This window comes from Solanum lycopersicum, chromosome 8, assembly GCF_036512215.1.
Source record: "Solanum lycopersicum chromosome 8, SLM_r2.1".
Classification (NCBI taxonomy): domain Eukaryota; kingdom Viridiplantae; phylum Streptophyta; class Magnoliopsida; order Solanales; family Solanaceae; genus Solanum; species Solanum lycopersicum.
Window position 1 is genome coordinate 1,967,249 of NC_090807.1, and position 24,102 is coordinate 1,991,350.

General features: G+C 34.1%; 2 protein-coding genes across 5 annotated transcripts; both read right to left on the reverse strand.

The window, feature by feature from the left end:
• Positions 1-80: 80 nt before the first annotated feature.
• LOC101244974 (protein ENHANCED DISEASE RESISTANCE 2) lies at positions 81-1,429 on the reverse strand. The gene has a single exon (XM_004244454.5). The coding sequence runs from the start codon at positions 1,082-1,084 to the stop codon at positions 191-193; it is 894 nt and encodes a 297-aa protein (XP_004244502.1). The 5' UTR covers positions 1,085-1,429; the 3' UTR covers positions 81-190.
• Positions 1,430-3,923: 2,494 nt separating this feature from the next.
• On the reverse strand, positions 3,924-22,359 carry LOC101245477 (dynamin-related protein 3A). 4 transcript variants are annotated; one of them, XM_010326248.4, is made up of 20 exons: positions 21,869-22,359; positions 20,015-20,297; positions 19,820-19,848; positions 19,556-19,657; positions 18,763-18,831; positions 18,629-18,688; positions 17,987-18,100; positions 17,693-17,741; positions 16,923-17,032; positions 16,616-16,708; positions 16,423-16,515; positions 16,138-16,275; positions 15,007-15,093; positions 10,113-10,155; positions 9,905-10,000; positions 5,762-5,901; positions 5,516-5,659; positions 5,347-5,399; positions 4,687-4,786; positions 3,924-4,291 (listed from the first exon to the last, which is right to left on the reverse strand). In XM_010326248.4, exons 1-20 carry the CDS (start codon positions 22,268-22,270, stop codon positions 4,178-4,180), a joined length of 2,319 nt encoding a protein of 772 aa, XP_010324550.1. In that variant the 5' UTR covers positions 22,271-22,359; the 3' UTR covers positions 3,924-4,177. The 4 variants fall into 4 exon arrangements, 3 of the variants coding, with proteins under 3 accessions (XP_010324550.1, XP_004244503.1, XP_025888329.1); XR_002028375.3 differs by lacking the exon at positions 5,347-5,399; XM_004244455.4 differs by lacking the exon at positions 9,905-10,000.
• Between the last annotated feature and the right edge of the window lie 1,743 nt (positions 22,360-24,102).

The following is a 24,102-nucleotide window of genomic DNA, read 5'->3' on the forward strand; positions in this document are numbered from 1 at the left end:
GGTATTTGAGAGTAAGTTATTCGATTATGTATATGAAATGTCGTATTGTTAGAAGCTACAAAATACAAAAACAAATATGGTAATATTGGAACAAATCCGTTTTATTAAAATTAAATTGACTACAGAGATATTAGGAACCAAAAGAATTTCCATGTCATTAAAATTACAAAAAAAATAATAATAAATAAACTCATTTGTCATCTTCGCCTTCGTTATTCTCAGCCTGGACTTTGCTGCTATTATGATTAGAAATTAATTTCTTATACGGCGTCGTTTCGACGAAAGTAGCAGAACTCATCTCCATTTGACATATCCTCACCGCCCCGAACAGCTTTTCCGGCAACTCCTCCGCCGTCTCCGCCTCCACCAAAAACCCCATATCAATCGACACCGACGTAACATAACCTAAAGCTAAATGCAAAATCGCAGTGGCAATCGCGGAGCTACCAATATCAACGTCGATTTCTAAGTAATTAGGTCCTTTATGGTAATAGCAATTCAAAGCTTTACCGAGTAAACAAGCGGAGTAATTTCCGACGGCGGTTTTCACAATCCACGGCCCTTTAATCATCCGGTTCACGATTTTGAACCGGCTGTTACGGTACGAGTCATCGCCGTGTACGAATCGGTAGAGTAGTGATCCCGGTTCGAGCGGGCGGTTTTGTTCAGTAGCGAAGTAGAAAACCGCACTGTGCTGATCTCTACCGGGGATTTGAAGGTTTACAGCGAGGACAAAAGTCTTAAGAAACTCACCTTGTGAATGAGATTTCTTCAGCGCGTTCATTACACGGTTGTCGTTCCGAGAGAGGACGTGATCGAGTTTTGAATTTGATCGGAGCCAATCAACTCCGGCGGGTTGTAGAAGCCATTCACCTGAAGGTATTTTCGTCTTTTTTGTGAAGTAATTCGTACCTCGGAGATTGAAATTATCTCCCGGAGGTGAAGCCCATCCATTTGTTCCCTTATTCAAATCAACGCACTTCAATGACCCGCCGGAGATTACTTCTTCCCTCCAATCTCTTCCACCGCCTTTCGAACGGTGTTGATTCAGTTTCTCCTTCTCCTTCTGCTTTGCCGAGCACATTTTTCGATGAAAATAGCTCGAATTTATCCGCCGGTGAAGAGATGGCGGAGCTTCTCCGGGCTCCGTAGCTATGGAGTTTATTGTATTGTAATGCTGGGCGTGGGGTGTTCATGTATATATATGAGAATTGGTCTAACACATTTACCCTTGAGTTTACAAGAAATTACAAAAGAGGGATCGACAGCTAATACCGTGACTAGGTGCTTCGTAGTTAGTTGGGAGTTAAATTATTCATGTATAAGTGATATTACGTTTAGTAGTATTTTTTTAATATTTTACCTATATTATAAAATTTGTGAGAATGATATTTGATTTATAATTTAAAAACAAACATAATAAGTTATATATGATAGTTTATAGGCCTAATGTATACATTGTTTTATGGAATAGAATAGGGTGGGGTATGAATGTTTATACATGAAATGAATTAAATTGAAGGCATAATTCTCTATTATATGAGTATATATAAGACGAAATCGAATAAATGAATCATAAAAATTTGTAGTTGAATTTAATATTTTATCGTAATGACATAATATTTTTATATTTCAAATATGATAATTTATAGGCCTAATTTATATATTGTTTTATGGAATAGAATAGGGGTATGAATGTTTATACATGAAATGAACTGAAGGCATAATTCTCTATTATATGAGTATATATAAGGCGAAATTGAATAAATGAATGATAAAAAATTGTAGTTGAATTTAAAATTTTATCTTAATGACATAATATTTTTATATTCAAATATTGAAATAATCAAATTGAAGTTTTCAATACCTTATCATGTCCATTACTACTAAGGTAGAAAAAATATTTAATACTCAACATGATTAGTTCAATAGATTAATTCATACATCAAATAATATTAAGATTATTTTTTAATAAAAGTAAAACACAAACAAGCTGGTGGAATCCAGTTGTAGAGAATCTCTTTTTGAATTGAACTGTCATTATCCAAAGAGATAGAATATATCCTCTTATAACTATTCTTTCTTCATTTGATTTCAACTATTTGCTTTTGGAATAATGTACAATAAGAAAAGAAAAACACAATTTGTAGTCGATATAGGCGATTGTTACTTTTGGAATAATGTACAATAAGAAAAGAAAAACTCAATATATAGTCGAATATGAGATGATTGAGTTGGTATAACAGATGATATTTCATAGTAACTGATAATTTACGTCTTTCTCCTATGTAATTTGTAAGAACGGATTTATCCCATGCATATTTGAAAGGTAGTTGTTGTAAATTTCTATTGAATATGATTGTTTTGTTATAATTCTAGGAATTGTTGTTTTAATTATTTACTCTTTTTTTTTTTAGAAATAATTTGCTGTTTCTTGGTTGTAATACGTTGGAAATTGAATTGACAGATCTATGTTGGTGCATTTTGGGGGTCCATTGTTGTTGATGTTTTGGCATTTTAATGTTACAAATTACTTTTCCAAAAAAAGAAGAAAAAAATTTAATGGTATATTTTCCAGGACAAAGTCTGTTATTTGTGTCGTTGAAAATCAAATAAGGAGATGTGGAAAATCCTCCAGCCATGTTTTTCTTTATGTTCTTCAACAATAGATAAATATGAAAGGTTAAAGGTGGTAGAAGGTCGAAACAGAATCTGATGAAAAGTGATTGGATAAGAGATGATACAATTTCATCTTATCGAAAACATGAATTTACATAAGGTTTGAAGGTCGAAAATCAAGATAAATAATCAAGTGTTGTCACATGGTTATTAGTAATCTTATGCTCTTATTTTTTAATATGTATATTACTACATGATGCTATCTTGCTATTTTATTGTCAATTATTTCGCAAATCATGCTTTGAAAATTTTTCTTTACGTTGCACTGAATAATGTTATTTGTTTGTAATATAAAAAATTTCAAATAATGCTTTGAAAATTTTTCTTTAGATTACACAAAAAATGTTATTTGTTTGTAATATAAAATTCCCACAAAAATATTTCCTTCAAGTTGCTAAATAACAACTCCACTTCAATCATTCTTCTTAGTTGCTCAAGGCGTACAAATGTTATCATCTTTATAACAAATAATGTAATAATATTACAATTACCACTAAACTTCTCTAAGTAACTTCAAATTCATTTTTGCGTAAAAGTAATATCATCTTTATTACATCAAAAAAAACTTTTAGAGTAAATGTTTGTTTTTGAACAAATAAAAGAAGAAGACATAAAAGAGGATACTTTCCTAAGGACATAATACATGGAAAACATCTCAACTTAAGAAACGTACTTCAAAATACCTTTAACTTTATTTAAGATGGCATCGTAAACACCCCAACTCAGGACAAACATCTCAACTTAAAAACTATACATCTAGATACTTCGACTTAATTTAAGTTGGCATCATAAACACCCCAACTAAGGGTAAACATCTCAACTTAAAGAATATACATCTAGATACATTAACTTGATTTAAGTTGGCATCGTAAACAACCCCAACTCAGAATAAACATCTCAACTTAAAAATGTACATCTAGATACCTTGATTTAAGTTGGCATCGGAAACACCCCAACTTGGAATAAACATCTCAACCAAAAAAATGTGCATCTGGATACCTTAACATGATTTAAGTTGGCATCGTAAACACCCCCAACTCAGAATAAACATCTCAACTTAAAGATGTACATCTAGATACCTTAACTTGATTTAAGTTGGCATCGTAAACACCCCAGCTTTAAGTTGGGACGTTCAATTGTCAGTAGAAGCCAAAGCCAAACTAAAATGTCTATCTATAATTCATTATGAATGATGGCTTTCTTAAAATTTTATTAAGAAATACTTGGGAGACAAAAAAAAAGGATTAAAGAAACAGGAAATTGCTTCTTCATTTAGGAATGAACCTGCTCAGAATGCAATTTAACTTTCCATTGGAGTAATAATTTGCTCATTACAAGTAACTCACAAAGAATTAATACTACACAATTCATCTACTAACTCAAGACAGATTACTATACAAGTCCATACACCTAATAGATGCTTCAATAATTCCATAGCTGTAGGCAAAACTGTATGAACTCATAATGTGTTGTGTACAAGATTTAAATTACCTGGAGTTCAAGTGCTTGATTTTGAGTTTGAGTTTGATGAAAGGTTAGAAAAGTTTGGCAATGCATCCATACTGTCGCTTGAACTTAGGGTAGAAACATCAGCAACGAACTCATCGAGTGTCTACAGAAAAATGTGAAGAAACAAAAGTTTCAGCTTAGCAATTTTATTTGTGCTTTAGCGAGAAGAACAAAAAGAGGAGGATTCCATGGCAGAATGCTTGAATGTGATGCCTATATCATGTGTAAATAATTTGGTTTCGAAATGTAAATAAGATACGCAGAAATGTGGCCTCAAAATATTTACATTTATATACAATAAGACGCATTTCGAAGGCCTGGAGTAAAATTTGATTTTCTTGCTATCATATATGCACAAGCCACATCAAAATAATCTTAACCTACACCGACTGTTTGTATATCTTTTCTGAAGTTAAACAAGTCACCGTTGCAATTTCTGTGGCCCTAAACAAGAGTAGAACTGATTACTTGTTAACACAGCAACCAAGTTTAACTAACCTCGACAGCTTGTCGCAGAGCATTGCACATCTCTGCAGTCGTCCTCCTTTGAATGACAACATCATCATGCTCTCGCAACAAATCTTCATATAGGTTCTCGCTGTGGGCGACTCAAGGAGAAACAGTCAATGATCAAAAATTGTTTAGAACTTCAAGTGTGTAGTAAACAAGGTAATTTTACATGATCAACAAGCCGTGCTAGGTTTGGCAGTTGCAGCCTATGAAAGTACTGGTTGGGCTGTCCATATTAGGCTGTCCATATTAGTCACCTATCTCAAACTTCTACCGCTTTCTATCTAGAAAAGATCTATATCTAGTTGCAATCAAATAATCCAAAAGGCTTAACAACAAATGTGGACAAAGAAAGATTGCTCGAATTCATCAATCAAAACAAATAAGAAGGAAACCTAAGTCAACAACCAGAAGCATAATCGATTCTGGTGAAAGGAACTCTTAACTATCCAATCAAGAAAAAGCACAAGCTGAGAATGAGTTGCCTACTTATGACAAAGTACTCCTAGTTTAAGTAAGATCATATTTTCAGATTCTTTAGCATACTGGTTACAAGTTTAGCAAGGATGTCAAATCGATTTATGTGAGATTTCTAAGATCCAGAAACCCAATAATATTAAATATAAACACTACTCCCAATGAGCATACCGGTACAACTTCTCGATGAATGTGCCAAGAAGGTTTCTCTTAGCATGATTGACCTGGAGAGAATCAGAACTGAGTGATAACGAACGGCAAACACAATGCAAAGGAAAAACTTACACAAAAATGGCTACATAATACATGTCTCCAAGGAGTTAAACAGAGGGGAAAATACCAGATAATGCATGATAGCTTTTGGAACCAAATCCTGTATATTCCTCCTCACAATATCATAATAAGATGCTATGAGCAGTTTCGTCACTATGATCTCGACTTGATACTCTGTTTCAGTCTCTCCAGGCCTCAAGACCAGCGGTGGCTAAAAAGAGAGTGAGAGAATGAATCACAAACATAAGATATTTCCTCGCCATGTCTGCTGTTCCTCTCTTTTATGACATGTAATTGAATAGTATGTACTTACATTTTTCAATTGTATAACAGGGGGTGCCAGAGTAATATCATGCACCACCTCAGCAGCATGTCTCTTAGATGAATTCCCTACTGATGATCCCCGGATTCCAAATAGGGAAGTAACACCCCATGTCCTTGTGGTTGAGGTACCTAAAATACATTTTGTTGTAGCTTTACATGTTACTATAACAGAAGGAAAAGGTAGAAGTCACATACTAGTGTTCGAATAAACAATTATTTTAAGGCCAAGATCTTGGTAAAATATCCCAGTCTCTGAATTTATTTCATATGAACAGCAGTTCCCTATTTAACATATCTACTTGCACTATATCAAACACAACATCAGTCGGACACGGTTTGTGACTACGATATTTATTATGGAATTTTATAATTATGTTGGAATAATGTGGTTTACAACATGGAAGTTAAATATCTAGATTATCAATTCTGTGGCTGATTTAAAATAATTAAATCACTACAAATCATAAGCACATCTTATATATCAGTTAACACAATCAACACTGCCTCTCGAGTTGTAGCCGACACTTCATAGGCTTCAAGCTTGCAAATATGAAAGCCAAGGTGTCCTTAGAGGTATTTGGATAAGAGCATTTGCATGTTGATCATTTGATCCAATGAATGTAGTGTCACTTCTTCCAGACTTAATCTTTTATCTTAAAAACAAAAATCTACCGCTATATGTTTTGTTCTTTCAAGAAAGATCTGAATTTGCGGGAATGCGGAAATAGCTTCATTGTCACGTATCAATCTATTTGAAGCACACCTTAATTTTGGGAGAAGTTGTTTCCACCACGGAAAAAGCTCACCGGTTGCAAACCCCATAACTCAATATTTCTTGCTTTTTATTTTCTCGAGAGTAGGTTCCCTCTCATCATAATACAACACCCAAAAAGTGGAATGTCTACCTGCCTGAGAACCTCCCAAATCAACATCAATAAATCCAACAATTGTCATAAGTGACCCTTGTCTTCAAATAACCGTACTAGTCCCGGAATTCTTTTATTGTATCTGAGGAGGTGGATTACTGCTTAACAATAACCACTAAGCTGAAATTTGAAGAACTGATATCCCACACTTACTACGAATGAAATATTTGATTGTACGATTGTGAGATAATTCAATTTGCCGACCAGTCCTCCATATTTTTTATAGCCTTCCAGTTGTCTCCGCAAATCCAGAAACAACTTTAACATTTGGATCCCCAGGACGTTTGATAGGTCAGCACAGTCTAATATGTATGTTTCCTCTAATATATCCAAAGCATACTTTCTTTGTGATATAGCAATATCTATCTTAAGTTGTGCTAACTCAAAGATACGTATGTTGGGTCGCACATCTACAATGTGAAGGGATTTTGGACTCTTTATATGGCTTGGGCAATCTCACCGCTTGAGCTAGCTTTAGGTAGGCCCAATATCAATTCTTTATTATGGTATCAGAGTCGGACCAATCCCAACTCATGGTTTAAACACAAACCACTAACAAATCTAGTATATCAATTAACACAATCAACATCCCATATTCAGTAATGGACAAAACTAGAAGGAATTTTCTATGGGAAGGGAATAACAACAGCCATAAATTCCATTTGGCCAAGTGGCCGAAAGTCCCGTTACCAAAAAAGTTAGGTAGTCTGGGCACTAGAGACTTAGCACTGCACAACAAATGCCTACTTATGAAGTGGCTGTGGAGATATACTCAAGAGGAGCAGAGCCTTTGCAAGGACGTGATTATTGCTAAACATGGAGCCCTAAAACACCGGTGCTCTAATGTTTCAACAGAGCCATATGGAGTTGGTGTCTGGAGAAGTATAAGCAAATTATGGGAGAAGTTCTCTCAACACAAACACTTAATAGCAGGGAATGGACAACATATCAGTTTCTACAGAGACAAATGTAAAGGCAACTCCACTTTTTTTTTATCGCTTATCCTAATATGTTCCAGATAGCAAGGGAGCCAAACTCTACTATTCGGCAGCATAGTGAAGGGAAATGGAGGAGTTGGTCAGTCTACTAGGCCACTAGCAAAACTTCACAATGTTGCACATTTAACTGTGAAACACCAGACCAACTCAATTAGACGAAAAAAGGGTGGGAAGTTCTCAGTTGAAGCAGCATTCAAACTTCTAGGCCCACAAAATGCAATTACAGACCACTAGCCTTGGAAGCTTATATGAAAAAGATCAAACTGCCCCCTAAGATTAATTGCTTCAACTGGATTGCACTTCATGGATCTTGCCTGAACCAAGACAACCTAGCCAGAAGGAAGTTTCAGATTGCTACCAGATGTTATATGTGCATGAAGGAAGCAGAAACACACAACCACCTATTTCTACAATGGTAAATACCAGCACAATTGTTGAGATGTTTTTAGCTCTTTTTTGGTCTCAAATGGTTCGTGCCTCATATTATCAGGGATGTTTTGATGAGCTGGAGTTGCTGGAAAGTTGATAGTAGTCATAGCACCATCAAGAGAATTTGGAGGATGATACCTGCAGCCATTTTTTGGAGTATCTGGAACAAAAGGAATAGAAGATGCTTTGATAGAATATGAACTACCCACCAATCTTTAAAAAGCTAATTTCCTCGTGCTTTTGTATAGTTGGGTTTATTTATCCCCTCTAGATTCCCCTGATTCATATGTGAACTTTGTCAGCTTCCTGACTCTTAGCTAACAATGTAAAGGAGAGCTGACCATTTGCTACTTTGCTTTTGTAACTATTATGCATCTACTTGATGAAATAGAACTAATTACTTCATTTAAAAAAACAATCAACAATAATTACGCACAAAATATCTCTTCACAGGTGCTAAAGTTCTAAATTCGATTACCTCATTTTACATTATTATAAACTTGACAAAGACATGATCAAAAACTTTTATGTTCCACTTACGGAGTTTAATGTCAGTGAGTGTATGAGCAGGAGGTGCGTTTAATGGCTTCTACAACAAAAACACAGTAATCAATCAGTAATTGCGGTTTCTAGGTTTTTTTATCAAGATAAAAAAAATTATTGATGGTGGGGAAGCCCCCGTATAAGCTATATTTCAAAAACTAGAGAACCTACACCAAACCATGGTTCTCTCAAAAGAAACTCGATCTTTTATAGAAATAGCAACCTCATGTATGCACCAAAAAGACACTAGAAACAAGAGAGTTCTTCGCAATTTTAGAAATCATGGTCAATTCCTTCAAACGCTATCTTACTTCTCTCCTTCCATATAACCTATATAATGACTGGTGGGACAACTTTCCTGCTCTCAGACTTCTCTCTGCCCTCCTGAAGGCCCAATATTGCCTTTCTAGGCGTATTTTCAACCTTACCATAAACATGATGTCTTACAAAAAAGATAGAAGTAATATATTGAATAGCCGCACGTAAACTAAAACACGTGGATATATCTATATATATGTATCATCCATATATAATATGAATATAGCCCATGTATAATTAGTGAAAAAATTATGTATACGGGCTAGGATAAGTAAACAATGAATCAGGCTAGCTATTTGTGTAAAGATCACACAAAGATATGCAAGCTTTACATAGATTTCGTGCCATCAAAAAAGCCAATAATTCTCCCTGTAGTCTTTAATTGTTATAATCCTTAATTATCTCCACTCACGAATATAAGAAAGAAGAAGAACCTTTGAGATCTGCTTTCAATTTTCCAATTCTGAACTTCAAACCATGTTTTCAGTTATCAACATCTATTTAATTACAAAGTCGACACAAGATGTCACAATGGGCTTGCAAGGCTTCAAAATCACATCAAGTATATATGCAAGTACAAACCCCAAAAGCTGCAATATAGCAACCATACCAAAAGTTTAAAACCTTGTGTAATAATTTGTTCTTATCTAAAGTTTCAGTAGGTTTCGATAACCTAATAGGATGACTCAGATACTCTCAAAATTTAATGATGATTCATTCAACAAGGAGAACTACGAACAATAGCAAGAAAAAAACTAATTCGAACAATCCTATGCTGTCATTGAGTCCTCTGTGAACCAAGAAGCCACATCATAGACTGTTTAAGCAGTTAAGCGAGTAAATATATTCTATTAATGAAACAATAACAAGTGCTTCAAAATGAATCACCAGCGATTAAGATTATCCAGATTAACTTACTTCTCCACATTGTTGCTTCAAGCCTCCCTCCCCCCTCCCCAACCAAGGTACCAAAAGAAAACTCTAACCAGCCTCGTTTCAATGTTTTGCTCTCTTCTATTCATCTTGCATTATCAGCAACAAAAGAAGAGGAGATGAAAAAAAGGGAGATCAGGCGTGGGAGTAACTTCAAAAGGCATGGTAGTTTAATAAGTTTGAAGGAGCTCACCTGCTGATGACACTCTATCATTGTCAGATTGAGGTCGGCCCACCTTAAACAATGAAAAAAAAAATCAGCAAGGATTTTTTGAAATAATAATAACAAAATGATGCATGTAAGCTGATACAGCAGCTTTCATAGAGAACAACAGCATAACATTGATGACCTAGAGCAACTGCAGACAGAGACTTGGGATAAGTCCAAGGTGGTAACATATCGTCGAGATGGCAAGAAGAGGAAAGATGAAAAGGAGAGGAGAACGCCAAGGAGACAAAGAAAAAGGAACCTAATTAGGAAACAAATCCTATATAATGATGATTAACTATCTCTTATATCATAATCATATTAAATTACAAAGTAATTAGATGTGTAAAGTTACATTTCTGTTTCAACATATGTCAATTCCATTGGAAATTACAACCTTTCAAAATATGTCAATTTTGTTGGAAATCACAACAAAGAAGTGACAGCATAACATTGATGACCTAGAGCAACTGCAGACAGAGACTTGGGATAAGTCCAAGGTGGTAACATATCGTCGAGATGGCAAGAAGAGGAAAGATGAAAAGGAGAGGAGAACATGCCAAGGAGACGAAGAAAAAGGAACCTAATTAGGAAACAAATCCTATATAATGATGGAGAGGAGAACGTGCCAAGGAGACGAAGAAAAAGGAACCTAATTAGGAAACAAATCCTATATAATGATGATTAACTATCTCTTATATCATAATCATATTAAATTACAAAGTAATTAGATGTGTAAAGTTACATTTCTGTTTCAACATATGTCAATTCCATTGGAAATTACAACCTTTCAAAATATGTCAATTTTGTTGGAAATCACAACAAAGAAGTGTACATTTGTTCCAACAAAATTGTAATATCATGGGACAAATGTCCTTTTTGTGTGGTATTTTCCAACCATGTCAATTTGATGGATTGACCAATTTAATGAAACTGTTATATTTTAACCTTATATTAATAATTAACAATATTATAACACACTATATATGATGATTCATTATTGTCTTAGATCATAATTACATTAAATTACATAGTGATTAGATAATCAACCAATGATATTATCCTGAATGGATTGACCAATTTGTTTTATATCACAATCATATTAATTTCATAATTAGATGTGTAAGGTTACACTTTTGTTGCAACATATGCCAATTCTTTTGGAAATGACTACACAGAAAAATATGCACATGTCCCAAGAGTATGTAAATGTCAATTCTGTTGGAAATTACAACACAAAAGTGTAAATCTATTCCAACAAAATTGTAATATGCTGGGACATATATCAATTCTAACATTTAACACAAATATGTCGCATTAGATGTCAATTTCATTAAAAAAAATAGCATACATAAGTTTGTTGAAAACAAATGCCAAAATTTTGTGCTAAATACCATCAGAATTGACATCAAATAACAAATTCAACAACTAACTAATCTACTTATGTACATATTTTAGAGCCAAAAGATATTACTATGTAATTCTAATGCTTAGACACAACATTAACGATATAAGCAATTTCTAAATCACAACTACAAACATGACAAGGAAAATCGACATGTTCATCGTTGTTATCAAGAGGCCAGTCATTCCTACGAACACGATGTTGATTAGTGCAAGGACTGGGTCTAGCTCTCGAAACTAAAGAATTCTTCACCCAAATATTAGTCATGATTTTTACTAAACTTTCGGCATTCCCTTGTTATTTTTCTAGGTGGCTATGTTTCTTTCATGTTGACAATCAACATTACCCCTTCCCCTTTGATTCACTACCTATGAAGACTGAAAATTATGTCAATCACATACGATGCCCCAATATGATCTCTTTTTGCTGCTTTCTTCCGCAATTTCAATGCAAGTTCTAGCCTATCATTTTTTGAAGAAGTCCATTTGTAAAAAAGAAACATATTTAAATATACATTAGTATCAATTATGTTGAATACATTGATAAACCCTTTAAAATTGTCAGTAATTATTAACACGCCTTTCTTGTGTAAGGCTTCTGTATTTCGATATTCTCTGCATAACTCTATAAAAGAAGTAACTTTATTTATCTTTTCTTTGTTCTGCACTTTCCATAAACAATCAGAAATTCTACGAGTGTTACCTTCTGATATACGTGTCGTTCATTTCAACTTCATAAAAACCTTGCAACTAGAAAATAAATCGGTTGCGAAACAAGATTTAAATTTTGCGTTGTAAATAATAGACTTATAAATATATACATACCTTAATTTGACATATATTAAATTCTTGAAGGAAAAAGTAGCAACCGTTGCAAAAATTCAGTAACTAACTTCTTGGGAAGAAATTAAATCGAAGAACAAAAGTTCAACAATCCCTCCAAGAAGAGAGTTGTTTACTGAAATTTTTGCAAGGGTTGCTTCTTTTTCCTTAAAAAATTTAATCAATGTCAAATTAAGGTATGTATATATATATTTAAGTATTTATTATTTACAATGAATAATTAAATTTTATTTCCTAACAGATTTATTTTTAGTTGCAAGGTTTTTGAAAAAGTTGCAAATGAACGATACATATATCAAAAGGTAATACTGGTAGACTTTCCGATTGTTTTATGACAAGTGCAGAATGAATAAAAGATAAATAAAGTTATGAGAGCTATGCAGAGATTGTGGGAATACAAAAACCTAACACAAATATGGTGTGGTAATAATTACCTATGTCGCTTGGACTCTTCAATAATGTCAACCGGTGCGTGTCGAATTCGCCAAAAGTAGTGTTTTTCTGGAGAATTTGACACAAGTGCGGCATCAAAAGTGAAGAGTCCTCGCAACTTAGATAATTACGGACAATTTTAAGGCTTTATTGATGTATTCAGTCTATTAACTAATACTAATATATACTTAATTGTGTTTCTTTTTCTTAAATGGACTTCTTCAAAAACGATAAGCCAGAACTTGTCATGGAATTGCTGAAGCAAGCAACAAAAGCAAGCCACATTAGGGCATTGTATATGATTGACATAATTTCAGTCTTCTTGGGCGGTGAATCCAGGCGAGAAGAATATTGATTGGCAGCATGAAAGAAATGGAGTGAATTAAAAAAATAACAAGAGAATATCAAAAGAGTATAGCAGAATTCTTGATAAATATTTGGGTGAAAAATCCTTTAGTTTTGGGAGAAAGACCTACTCCTTGCACTATTCAACATTAGCATCGTTTTGCAAAAATGGTTGGCATCTTAATAATGACGATAAACATGTTAATTTTCATTGTCATGCTTGTAGCTGTGATTTAGAAATTGCTTGTAAGGATTAGAGTTACCTGTAACTTGTCTTTCGATTGCGCAGTACTTTTTAGCTCTAAACTATATTCATAAGTTGATTCAGTAGTTATCAAACTTGTTATTTGATGTCAATTATGTTGGAAATTATCACACAAAATTTTGCATCTATTCCAACACAATGCGCATCTGTCCCAACATATTACAATTTTGTAGGAACTGATGCACAATTCTGGGATATAATTTTCAATAAAATTGACATATGATGCAAAAAAATGTAACCTTACACATCTAATTACTATGTAGTTCAATATGATTATGATATAAAACAATAATTAATCATCATATACAATGTTATAACATTGTTTATTACTAAATAAAGGTTAAATGTAACAATTTTCATAATTCATTCTGTATGTTCTCTACATGAATTGTTTTTTAAGCTCTGTTGTTTCTAGAGATTCCTTGGGTTTGCTTGTTTCTGCTTATTATTGTTTTTGTTTTAATTGTTTGTGGTGTGTTATAGGTGAATGTGTGCTACTCCTTTAGATAAAGGCATCATGAAGATGTTAATATATGATCCAAGATCGTTATTCCAAGATTAGCGAAGAGAATTTAAGAGTATAGTGTGATTTCATGACGAAAGGCATGTAGAATGGATCCTCCCTCATGAGCCACTTATTGTAGTAAAATTATAGTTCTGTGGGTATTAGGCATGTTATTTGACTTTACTAACAATGGGAATTTTATATGTTTTACCCTTGTTAATGGAATTTAGGTTGAACTCAACCCCAACCCCAAATGTTATAGCAAGAGGTGAAGATCACCCAAAACCATATAGCAAGATCAATTTCTCCTCATCCCACCGATATAGACTATACACGTGAGGGACTGACATTTGAAGCATGTCAATTTAATATCGAGACCCAACATAGGTGACAATGGTGTGTGTTATTTGCAGACATCATCGTATTGATCAGAGGGACAAGCAATGAAGTAAAAAATAGACTAGAGATTTGGAGAGAGACCCTTCGAGTCTAAAGGTTTCAGGCTGGACAGGGACTAGAACCGAGTTCAAGTTCAGTGTCGCATCACAAGAAGAGGATGGGGAAGTGAGAATTGACACATTCAGGTTGGGCAGGACTTTAGCCGAGTGCAAGTTCGGTGTCACATTACAAGAAGAGGATGGGGAAGTGCGAATTGACACACCAGTCACCTCCTAACAGTGATGAGTCAAATAATTTAAGGTTAACGGGGCACTGATGGGACAATTAGGTCACGTTACTTGGCTCAAAGAGTGACGTTCCTTCAGGTGGCACATAGGGTGTTTCTTTTTCTGCCTCTTGTGATGATTGTGTTATATACGTGAAGTAGAATACCCTGATGTGATAAGTTAAATTACTTGGCCACCGAACCGACACTAACATCAAGGTGATCAAGATACAAGAGAAAATGCTTACTGAATTAAAATAGACTTATTAAATACAAGTCTTGGGCATAATTACATAACATCAATTGCATTTCCTAATTATTGAGAATTCTATAGAATATACACAAAGTTATATATAACATTCATTTCTCATGTGCAAGCACATTGTATTTAGACACGAAACAGAATCAGAGTTGGTGGTACCTGCATAGTCTTCAATTCGTTTTGCGCTATATCAACCGCCTTTGTCCCACCAATAAAATTGGGATGCGAGGAATTTATATAATCCATCTAAAACGAATTAAAGAGTTGGTTGATCAGAAATAGGAAGTTAATCTTTGGACTCCTATAAATAAGCATGGAATGTATAAATCAAACCATAGAAATACAAAAACTAAGAAGAAAATCGACAGTACCGCTTATTTGACTATTTACTTCTGAATAATAGTCCTAGGTAGACTATACAAGAAAGGAGAATTAATAATCTTAAAATACAAAATACATTTAAAGGAGATCAGTTTTCAGAAAACTCATAAAAATAACTACATTCACCAGAAGGTGCAAGTAGCATACATTGAAGATAAAATGAGAGGTCACTTGAGATGGTTTGGTCATGATCCTACGATGCACAGGTTCCCAGGACTGAAACCATGGTATGCAAAGGTATTAGAAGGAAATGATCATCTGAAAGAAAGTTGTCTTAAAATACCTACAATCTCTTGGAATCATGCAAGACTTGGTGCTAGATAGGGCATAATGGAAGAAAAAAATCTTTATAGGGTGATACCAATTAATTAGGAATATGTATATGTTACTTTGATTTGTTGAACTCGAGCCGAGAGTCTTCATGAAGAAACCTCACGGAGGTCTCTACCTCCGTGAGATAGTGGTAAGGTGTGCGTACACTCTACCCTCCCAGACCCTGCTTGTGGGATTTCACTGAGAATTTTGTTATTTATGTTAGCATGTTTACTTTGGGTCTTATATTTTTAGGAGTCTATTGGCCATTTTAAGAGATTCTTATGCTAAAAGAAAAAAAAAGGAAAAAAACTTGTAGTACATGTTACTATTCTAGATAATGTCGCCTTGACATGACTTAAATGAAGAATCATGATCAGTAAGGATTCATAAAGCCGACCCCAACTTGTTCCAAATTGAGGTATTGTTGCTTTCGTACATCTCTGGAATTGTTGTCTTCAAGAGTTTATCCTAACCATCTAAGAGAATAAATCATACAAATGTAAGAGTATCTACACTCGGTGACCTGAAGAATGTTTAGTTTAAAGACACTACTTAAGCAGAATGGTCAAACAAATACGAAATCAGAGATCATACCTCCATATCAATAAGATTCGTTATCATTCTTTCAGCGGGTTTTACATCATCTCGTAGAAACCTTGCAGTGACATCCTCTAGTCGCCTTCTTAACTCTGAGAAGCGTTGCATTTCAACTGTTTCACAAGCACGACTAATCTGCAAGAATATTTAAAAGTACATCCAATTGAATATCCATTGTGCCACAAGGATCTCAATTGTGAGTGTCCACATGTTACTCATGAGAGAAACTTAAATATTGAAACTGAAAAATGTCATATTGGTCAAAGATACCCCCTTTATCACCTTTATAAGTTCATCATAGACGAATCGCAAGCACTGGAGGCTAGGATCAAGCAGCCTAGCGATCTGTCGTCTAACCAAAACTTCAAATGGGACCTAAAACAGTTCTACCAGTATTATCATCCCAACAATTTCTACAATAGAAAGAATTGTAGGTGCTCCAGTTGAAGCATAAATTAATTGTCATAGCATGCACCTCTGGCACAAATAGCGCATTTCTTGGACCAGTTGCATTGTGGATAGCTATTCTTATGTCCTCGTCACTTAGATCTTCACAAGGATCAACTTCCTACAGTGACGCAAAAAGCAACACAACTACCTTATGTAACATTAAAAGCTTATTGCTACTCTAAAAGCCAGCAGTAACATTATTAAGTATAAAAAATCTTGTGAATATCTAAACCAAGAATATAAAAACAATATGAACTAAGCCCTTCACTAGAGAAGTTAGCCCATAAAAGATCAGAAGTAGCAAGAAACTAATTGAGGAACAAAATTTGCACCTCCAAGCTCTTTACAAAAATTGACTGAAATATGTGGTGAATCCGCGCTCCCCCTGACAATTCTTTAGTGGTCATTGCTTGACTTTTACCATCCACCTCTGAAGAAAATGCTGTTTATCACCAACAAATGCAAGAATGTTAGAAGCAACAAAAATTCTACACCCTCTATCTTGACTTACTAACCTACTTTGACTAGCAAAATATTCCAAGACAACATAAAAATGTGTAACTTGTTTCTCAGAATGCTATGTGTCTTTTTTATAACAAGGAAATCCCAAATCCACTACCCTTTAAGTGCGCACAGGATAAAGCCCTCACTTTTTAGGGAATAGCTTGCGAAGAGGTAATACTATTATGTTATTTTGACCTTTTAAAATTGCAATTTTTATCACTTCAAGGAAAAGATCAATCTTTTCAGACCGAGAGTAGGCCAACGAAGTGAAACAAAAGGAGTATGGATGAACTTAACATTGCTATAGATTAATAATTGCCTAGTTTCATCCAGATAATCTGGGAAAGAGAATATGCACATCGAAAGTTAAATCTATGTTATCGTATTTGAATAATAACCCTTAATTTTCACATACAAGCCAATCTGGTACATATATATTAGACTCCCACTCAGTATCTTGCTCAACATCGATAAGACCATGTTGAAGGCATAATTAAGTAAGGGAAAAAGGGCCTGATAAACCCATGTTGGTACAAAGCTGCCAAAAGACATAAGGAACTAGCAAACCGCAATAAAAAGAAACCTAGATACTTCTCACCTTCAGAGTATTTTGTCAGAATATTCAACAGCATCGCTCCTCTTTCTCCCTGTCACATGGATGCAACAAGATAATCAAGGGTGTTAAGTTAGAGCCAATGCCATACTCGTCTCTAGTAGTGAAATACATTGCTCCATCCATATTCTAGTATCTTGTTTTAATTAAATAATATTCATTTATCTATGGTATAAAATCTAATTTAAGAATTTCTTTCAATTCTTTCCATGCTTGACAATTCATAAAGAATCACTCTCCAGCAAACAGGTTTAAAATAACATAGCAGATTGTTTTTACTTTTGATTCCAAAGCCTCTCCATAAGCATGTAACTCTTTTTCAGCAGCAACCAACTGAGAAGTTAAATCGGTCTTCAAAGTGGGGAGAACATTTCGAATATGCTGTTCCAGAATCTGAAACAAAACAAAAGTAATTAAGCTTAATGCTCTTATCTAATACTATTTAAACTTAAAACACAGATTTATATCACATGAAGATAAGTTAATGATCTCCTTCTAGATTGACCATCAAACAGGATATTTCATTTTGATATTTATTCCAAGTTTCTAAGCATTAGTGTAAACCAAGTTACCGTTTTATAATTGAATCAATCTACAGAAAGGCGCAAAAGATATTGTTAACATGAATGCAATGCTCACAATAAATGAAGAACATACATCAGTTCCAAAATTCCTAAAAGGTTGACCACAATCCAGAAAGGACAAGTGTCTTCTGAGGATAATTGCATTAATTCCAACTACATCTTCCAATTTTGCCTCTAAATTACAGCAATGCATCTATAAATGCCTTTCTAGACACCGAACAGATTCTCGTGAAACACAAAAGACTTGTCTACAGTATGTAAATTAACATAATTTAGAACCATTGATATGAAAATATGACAGTGTCTCCATCCTTTCTCCATCAGTTTTTGCTCTAACCTGATTTAGTTTCTTTGCCAATTGCGGGATTCCACATCGATCAGATAAACCACGGTATACCTTCAAACAAATGCCAACTACCATGTAACAATGTAAAGAATTTACCAAAAAAAAGAAAAATAGCAGAGATGTACATGATAATCACGGAAAAACTGCTCCTCATAAGCAAGTGCTTCTCTGATAGGACGATTGTTGTTAATATCCTGCAAAGTACCTATATTATCATACTTGGATCTATATGGATTATAAACACCATGTAAGTACATGATGTATTGGTGAGTAAATGAAATAGAAAAGAGTACTTCATTGACTTGATAAAGTAACAATGTACAAGTAGGTTACGAGTAATATAGTAGATAATCAATCTCTCAGCTAAGAAGGTAGGAAAATAACTTATAACTAAATAAAGAATGTCCTAAGGTATCCTGTAGAATATTTTATAAGATTTTCTTATTCAAGTACCTTAGATATGAATCAAACATACATTCTTGTGATATTCTACCATCTCCCCTCAAATTCAAAGAGGCGAAACCAACATGAGTTTGTTAATTTTGAAAACATAGACAGTTAAAACAAGAATTTTGTTGGAATGGCATCGAAATACCAAGAACAGATGTGATGATGGAATTCTTTCTCAGGGATGTTGGTAACTGAACAGCAAAAGAAATCATCAGCATGTACCCTCTCTAACAGCTTAAACTTTAAGATGAGATGCAACAGTGTAAGATACAAAATATTAAGGAGGATCCTTCACCTCCGGATACATAATTCTTTGATGTAATCATACAATAGTTTTTTAATTGCTTTCGATGATATGAAGTGAGATAGATACTGCAAGTTAGTTGTCTCCTTATACTACTATGGTTCAGATAAATGATGGTGCTTTGGTAAAAACAGCAGATGGTTGATACAGATTCTAAAATATACCTCTTGACTGCGGTTGACAACACCGATATAACCTAAACGAAGTGGAATAACTTTCCCAAGCAGAAAGCTCCTCGCATTGGTACCCTTATCCATTATATCTAACTGTAGCCAAAATACAATAGTAAGATCACACTGCTCTTTGGTGATTTCACTAAGTTGCTAATGAAAACATAGCTGCAAAAAATTCCTTTTTCATGACATAATTTTCTTTTGAAAAGTAAAGGAGATGCTCTTTAACCTACAATGAACAATTTGAAAACTAACCTTAGTAATTACACCAATTGTACGTGTACCTGCCAATTAAGTAATCAAGTCAAGGCACTGAATGTGAAAGATCAAAAGTAATTCATAAATCAGACAAAACATATTTGTCTGCGTGTGCGCATGTAAAATAACTTCAGTACTAAAGCAATAAGTTAAAACTATGCAGACAGCTACACAGCTACACCAGAGACCTACCAGTTGGATCCACCTGTTTGGCCATTTGTAGTGCATCAGAATTAGCCAAATCCGCATTTGCAGGAGAAACAGCCAATATAATTGAAGTTTCTTGTTTTATATAGGACATTATCATATCTCTGATCCTTGCTTCAATGTCACTAGGTTGATCACCCACAGGAACTTTAGTTATTCCAGGTAGATCAACAAGAGTTATATTTAGAACATTGGGAGAACAGATTTTCAACCGAATTTGTTTATCCGAAACACCTTTGTTAACTCCCACCTCTTTTTCTGTTTCAGCCTGCACTAACAAAATCATTGTATCACACAATAGGCATGAAAAAGATGCAAGTCCCAGTATATTTACAAGTTCTAATTTAAAGAAAACAAGATGTCTTCAACCTAGTAGTCAGAAAGAAAACAACAAAAAGTTGATAAGCATCAGCATGAAGCTGCATCTCCAATTCTCCATGACCATGCAGGAATTCCTGAACATTTCTTGCATTCAAAATCTCACATAAAGGAGTAACAGACGATTCGGTATCATTGGTTTCCCAACAAGTTTAACAGTCAATATGATATGATATAAAATCTCTCTTTAACATCTCCACAAATTATCTACTTAGTTCTTTCTTTTCTTCCATTTCCATCCAATCTATTCCTGCTAATTATTTAGCCCCCACTTGTCATTAGTCTCACAATTTTGAGAAGCTCTTAGTAAACATTCACAGCATAACTCCATAGAGAATATCTAGAGTCAAACTTCCAAAAGAATGACATGAACACACAAAACCAAATACACTTTCAAGTCCATTCTGCATAGAATATTGGGTGTACTTTGTACATAACCACATTCCACTGTGGTTTTTGCATGAAAACTTTTCCTTATTTGTGAAAGTATTTTTATTTTACCTTATCAAAAGAAGTACAAAAGGAAACATCATATGTTTTCTCAAGGGACAACTCGATGATTCAGAGTCCATAATTCACACCCAAGTCAGAATTCAAATTATAAAGCTGATTAACTGACGTATAGTTTAATCTTCCAATATACTTATTAACTATGTAGAAAGAGAAAAAAGACCAAAAAGAAAATATTACTCCCTTAGCACACATGTACTTGTCGAGTATTGACTTGGCACATACTCGAGGAGTAATTAGTAGAATGACAAATTTACTATATAAGCCCTTTGAATATAATAAATTCAATATTGTGAAAAATGCATTGGGAAAAATGACTACAGTTATACAAAGGTATATTAGGAACCAGGTGGTAATCTATCTCTCGATTTCCTAAGTTGGACTAGTAAAAATGGGCATCTATCTTTAGTATAGTAGCACAACTGCACAAGTAAAAGTGGACGGAAGGAGTAGCATCTATCTATAGAACCAGTATACAAGCCAGGCGAAAGAACTGCATATACAGGAGGATTAAATTTCCAATTACTCCAAATCTAGCATGTGAAAAAACAAAGAAACAGAACAAAGAAGCTGCAAAGCAAACTAAGGGAAACGTGTTCATAGAGCCTGGCAACTCCAATTTCCCACAGTGATTTCCAGTATCATTTTAGCCTAGTGGTCAATGAAAACGGTTGAGCACAATAAGGTCTCATATTCAATTCCCTACAGATACAAACTACTACGAGATTTCTTAACCATCTGTTTTAGCCTTAAGAGTTAACGAGGAATCATATCTACATTGACCCAAGGTGGTCACTCGAACACCTTCATCGAAAAATTATATTGTACATACAGAAAAAATTTCACTATGCATACGCCAAATAACAACTTACTTTAGAAATTATATACTAAAATTTTGAACAGTCCAAGCAAAATCCGATGGAATTAATATTTTTTTAACAAAAAACTGACCAGAATTTCGCGGCGAATAGCGGAGAAATCATAGAATCGTTTCTCAGAAAGGTGACCAAACTCTCCCCATTCAAGCGAATCATTACCAATTTCAGCAGAACGTTTCTCAAGCTGAAGAACTAGTGGTCGGCGAGTGCAAATATCACAGCCGCGCGGTAGAAAATCACGGCCAACTAAAGCTTCAAGTACACTCGACTTTCCACTACTTTGACTACCAATCACCGCCACTTGCGGCAGCCGGAGACCGGTAAATCGATCGTCGATATCGCCGAGCGGTGAGAAGATATCCTGAAGCTTATTGATTATTGGAATCACAGATGAACCGATGAAGAATGAAGGATGTGTAGATTGTGCAACGTCGGAGTTTGAATTTGAATTTGATCTCTTCGAATTTTTCCCCATTTTTTTATGGGATTTTGCTATCAGTGTGACAGATGGGAGTGTAAATATAGGCGTGGAAGATTCCTAGAAAAGAAAAAGTTTGATTTTATTTAGTGGGCATAAATATGAGATAATGCTTAAGTTATTCCTAAAACTTTTTGCATGCACAAAGACTTACGAGGGAAGAAAGGCCCAAAAGGGTTTTCAATGTTGACTCGGATAAATATACTCTCGAACTATGCAAATTGTATGCAGATATTCTTAGTCATACTATTAGAACATAGATGTTCTTGACGTTTAAAAAGTAGAGCGTATATGTCCTTCAGTCTAACGGAATATTAAATAGGGACACGTGACACAATTTTATTCATCGATCCGATGTCGGATCGGTGGATAAGACAGTGACACCTGTATTTTCATTAGTATAAAGGTATATATGCTCTACTTTTTGGACGGCAGGGGCATCAATACCCCTAAAGTGTGACTGAGAGTATCTGCATACCATTTACGATAGTTTGCGGATATATTTATCCTTTTTCCATCTCGCTTTAGTAAAAATTAATGTTTGTTAATATCTTGAGTGTCGAGTAGGGATAAAGATCTGATCAGTATAATTAGGTCGAGTAATGTTGAAGGGCATGATAGATTCATGTCATTTGTATTATATAATAATTTATGGTTGAGATTCATTTAAATTACATACTCATTAATTATAATAATAAAAACAACAGAGCTGTCAACTTTTTTATTTTAAAAACTTTCAAATAAAGCAATTATGTGTACCCAAACTAATATTTTCAAGAAAAATATTTCAGACTAACGGGAATATGCAAAAAATTTCGACTTTCTACCCGACAAACTTGTTCATGAGTAATTTCACACATGTTTTCTCCAAATTCTGAAGTAATCTCCAAGAATAGATCGAACTTAAAAACATAATTGAGTTCGAAATAATAATTCAGTTAAGGAATACGATACATATGACATGTATTTATAAGGTCATTGAACATTACTTGACCAAATTATACTTGACCGGATCTTCATCCGTCGAGCGGAGCCACCTCAGACGAAGGATGCTCTAGTGTACACTCTTCATTAATCCTTCCTCAAATTCTTGACTCCACCACGACTTAATATTTGTTACTATTTCACAAAACTAATGTATAACTAACCTTATTATTTTTATTTTTTTTCTTAAGAGTCATTAGCCTTGAAAATATAAAATTGATCAAATAGGAAAATTAAATGACTAATTAATGTTTATTGGTCAATTTAATTAATGAAAATAAATTAATTTATATTTATTTATTGAATATTTGACTTTAAGAGAACAGTAATAAGGGTACAATGCTAAATTTACTTAGTGTTTTAAAGAAATGTGAAATCTAAATAATGACATATAAATAGAAATAAAATGTATACTAGTATTACTATATTTTCCTAAATCATACTTAGTAAAATTTCATTAAATATATTGTTATGATAATCGATCACACTCCAGTCATTAGAACACCACGTCATTAAAACAGGAGAAAGTTTCAGACATAACAAAGACAATAAACGTAATAAGGCTCTATAGTTATAATTTCGATAATTGTGCTTTATAACTATAGTTTCGCTTGTTATGGAGATTGCGGTTTGTATATTTCGCTTGCACGTTTATATTTTCTCGTGCGAATATAAACAGGGTAAGTGTGTAGAAAGTTTGTATCTATACATTTAAATGTTTTCAGAACTTTGTGTGTATATTTCACTTACCAATATACAAACATGGTAATTTATATATATATTTTTTTTACATAAACCATATACAAAAACTAGGGTAAGCATATATAAATTATGGATTTATACAG

Coding starts and splice junctions, on each gene's coding strand:
- LOC101244974 (XM_004244454.5), bottom strand. CDS start 1,084: ATGTGCTCGGCAAAGCAGAAGGAGAAGGAGAAACTGAATCAACACCGT.
- LOC101245477 (XM_010326248.4), bottom strand. CDS start 22,270: ATGGGGAAAAATTCGAAGAGATCAAATTCAAATTCAAACTCCGACGTT. Junction 16,276..16,422: donor TCTATGATGAACTTATAAAG/GTGATAAAGGGG, acceptor ATATTCTTGCAG/ATTAGTCGTGCTTGTGAAAC. Junction 10,156..15,006: donor ACGAATTGAAGACTATGCAG/GTACCACCAACT, acceptor TCATTGTTTAAG/GTGGGCCGACCTCAATCTGA.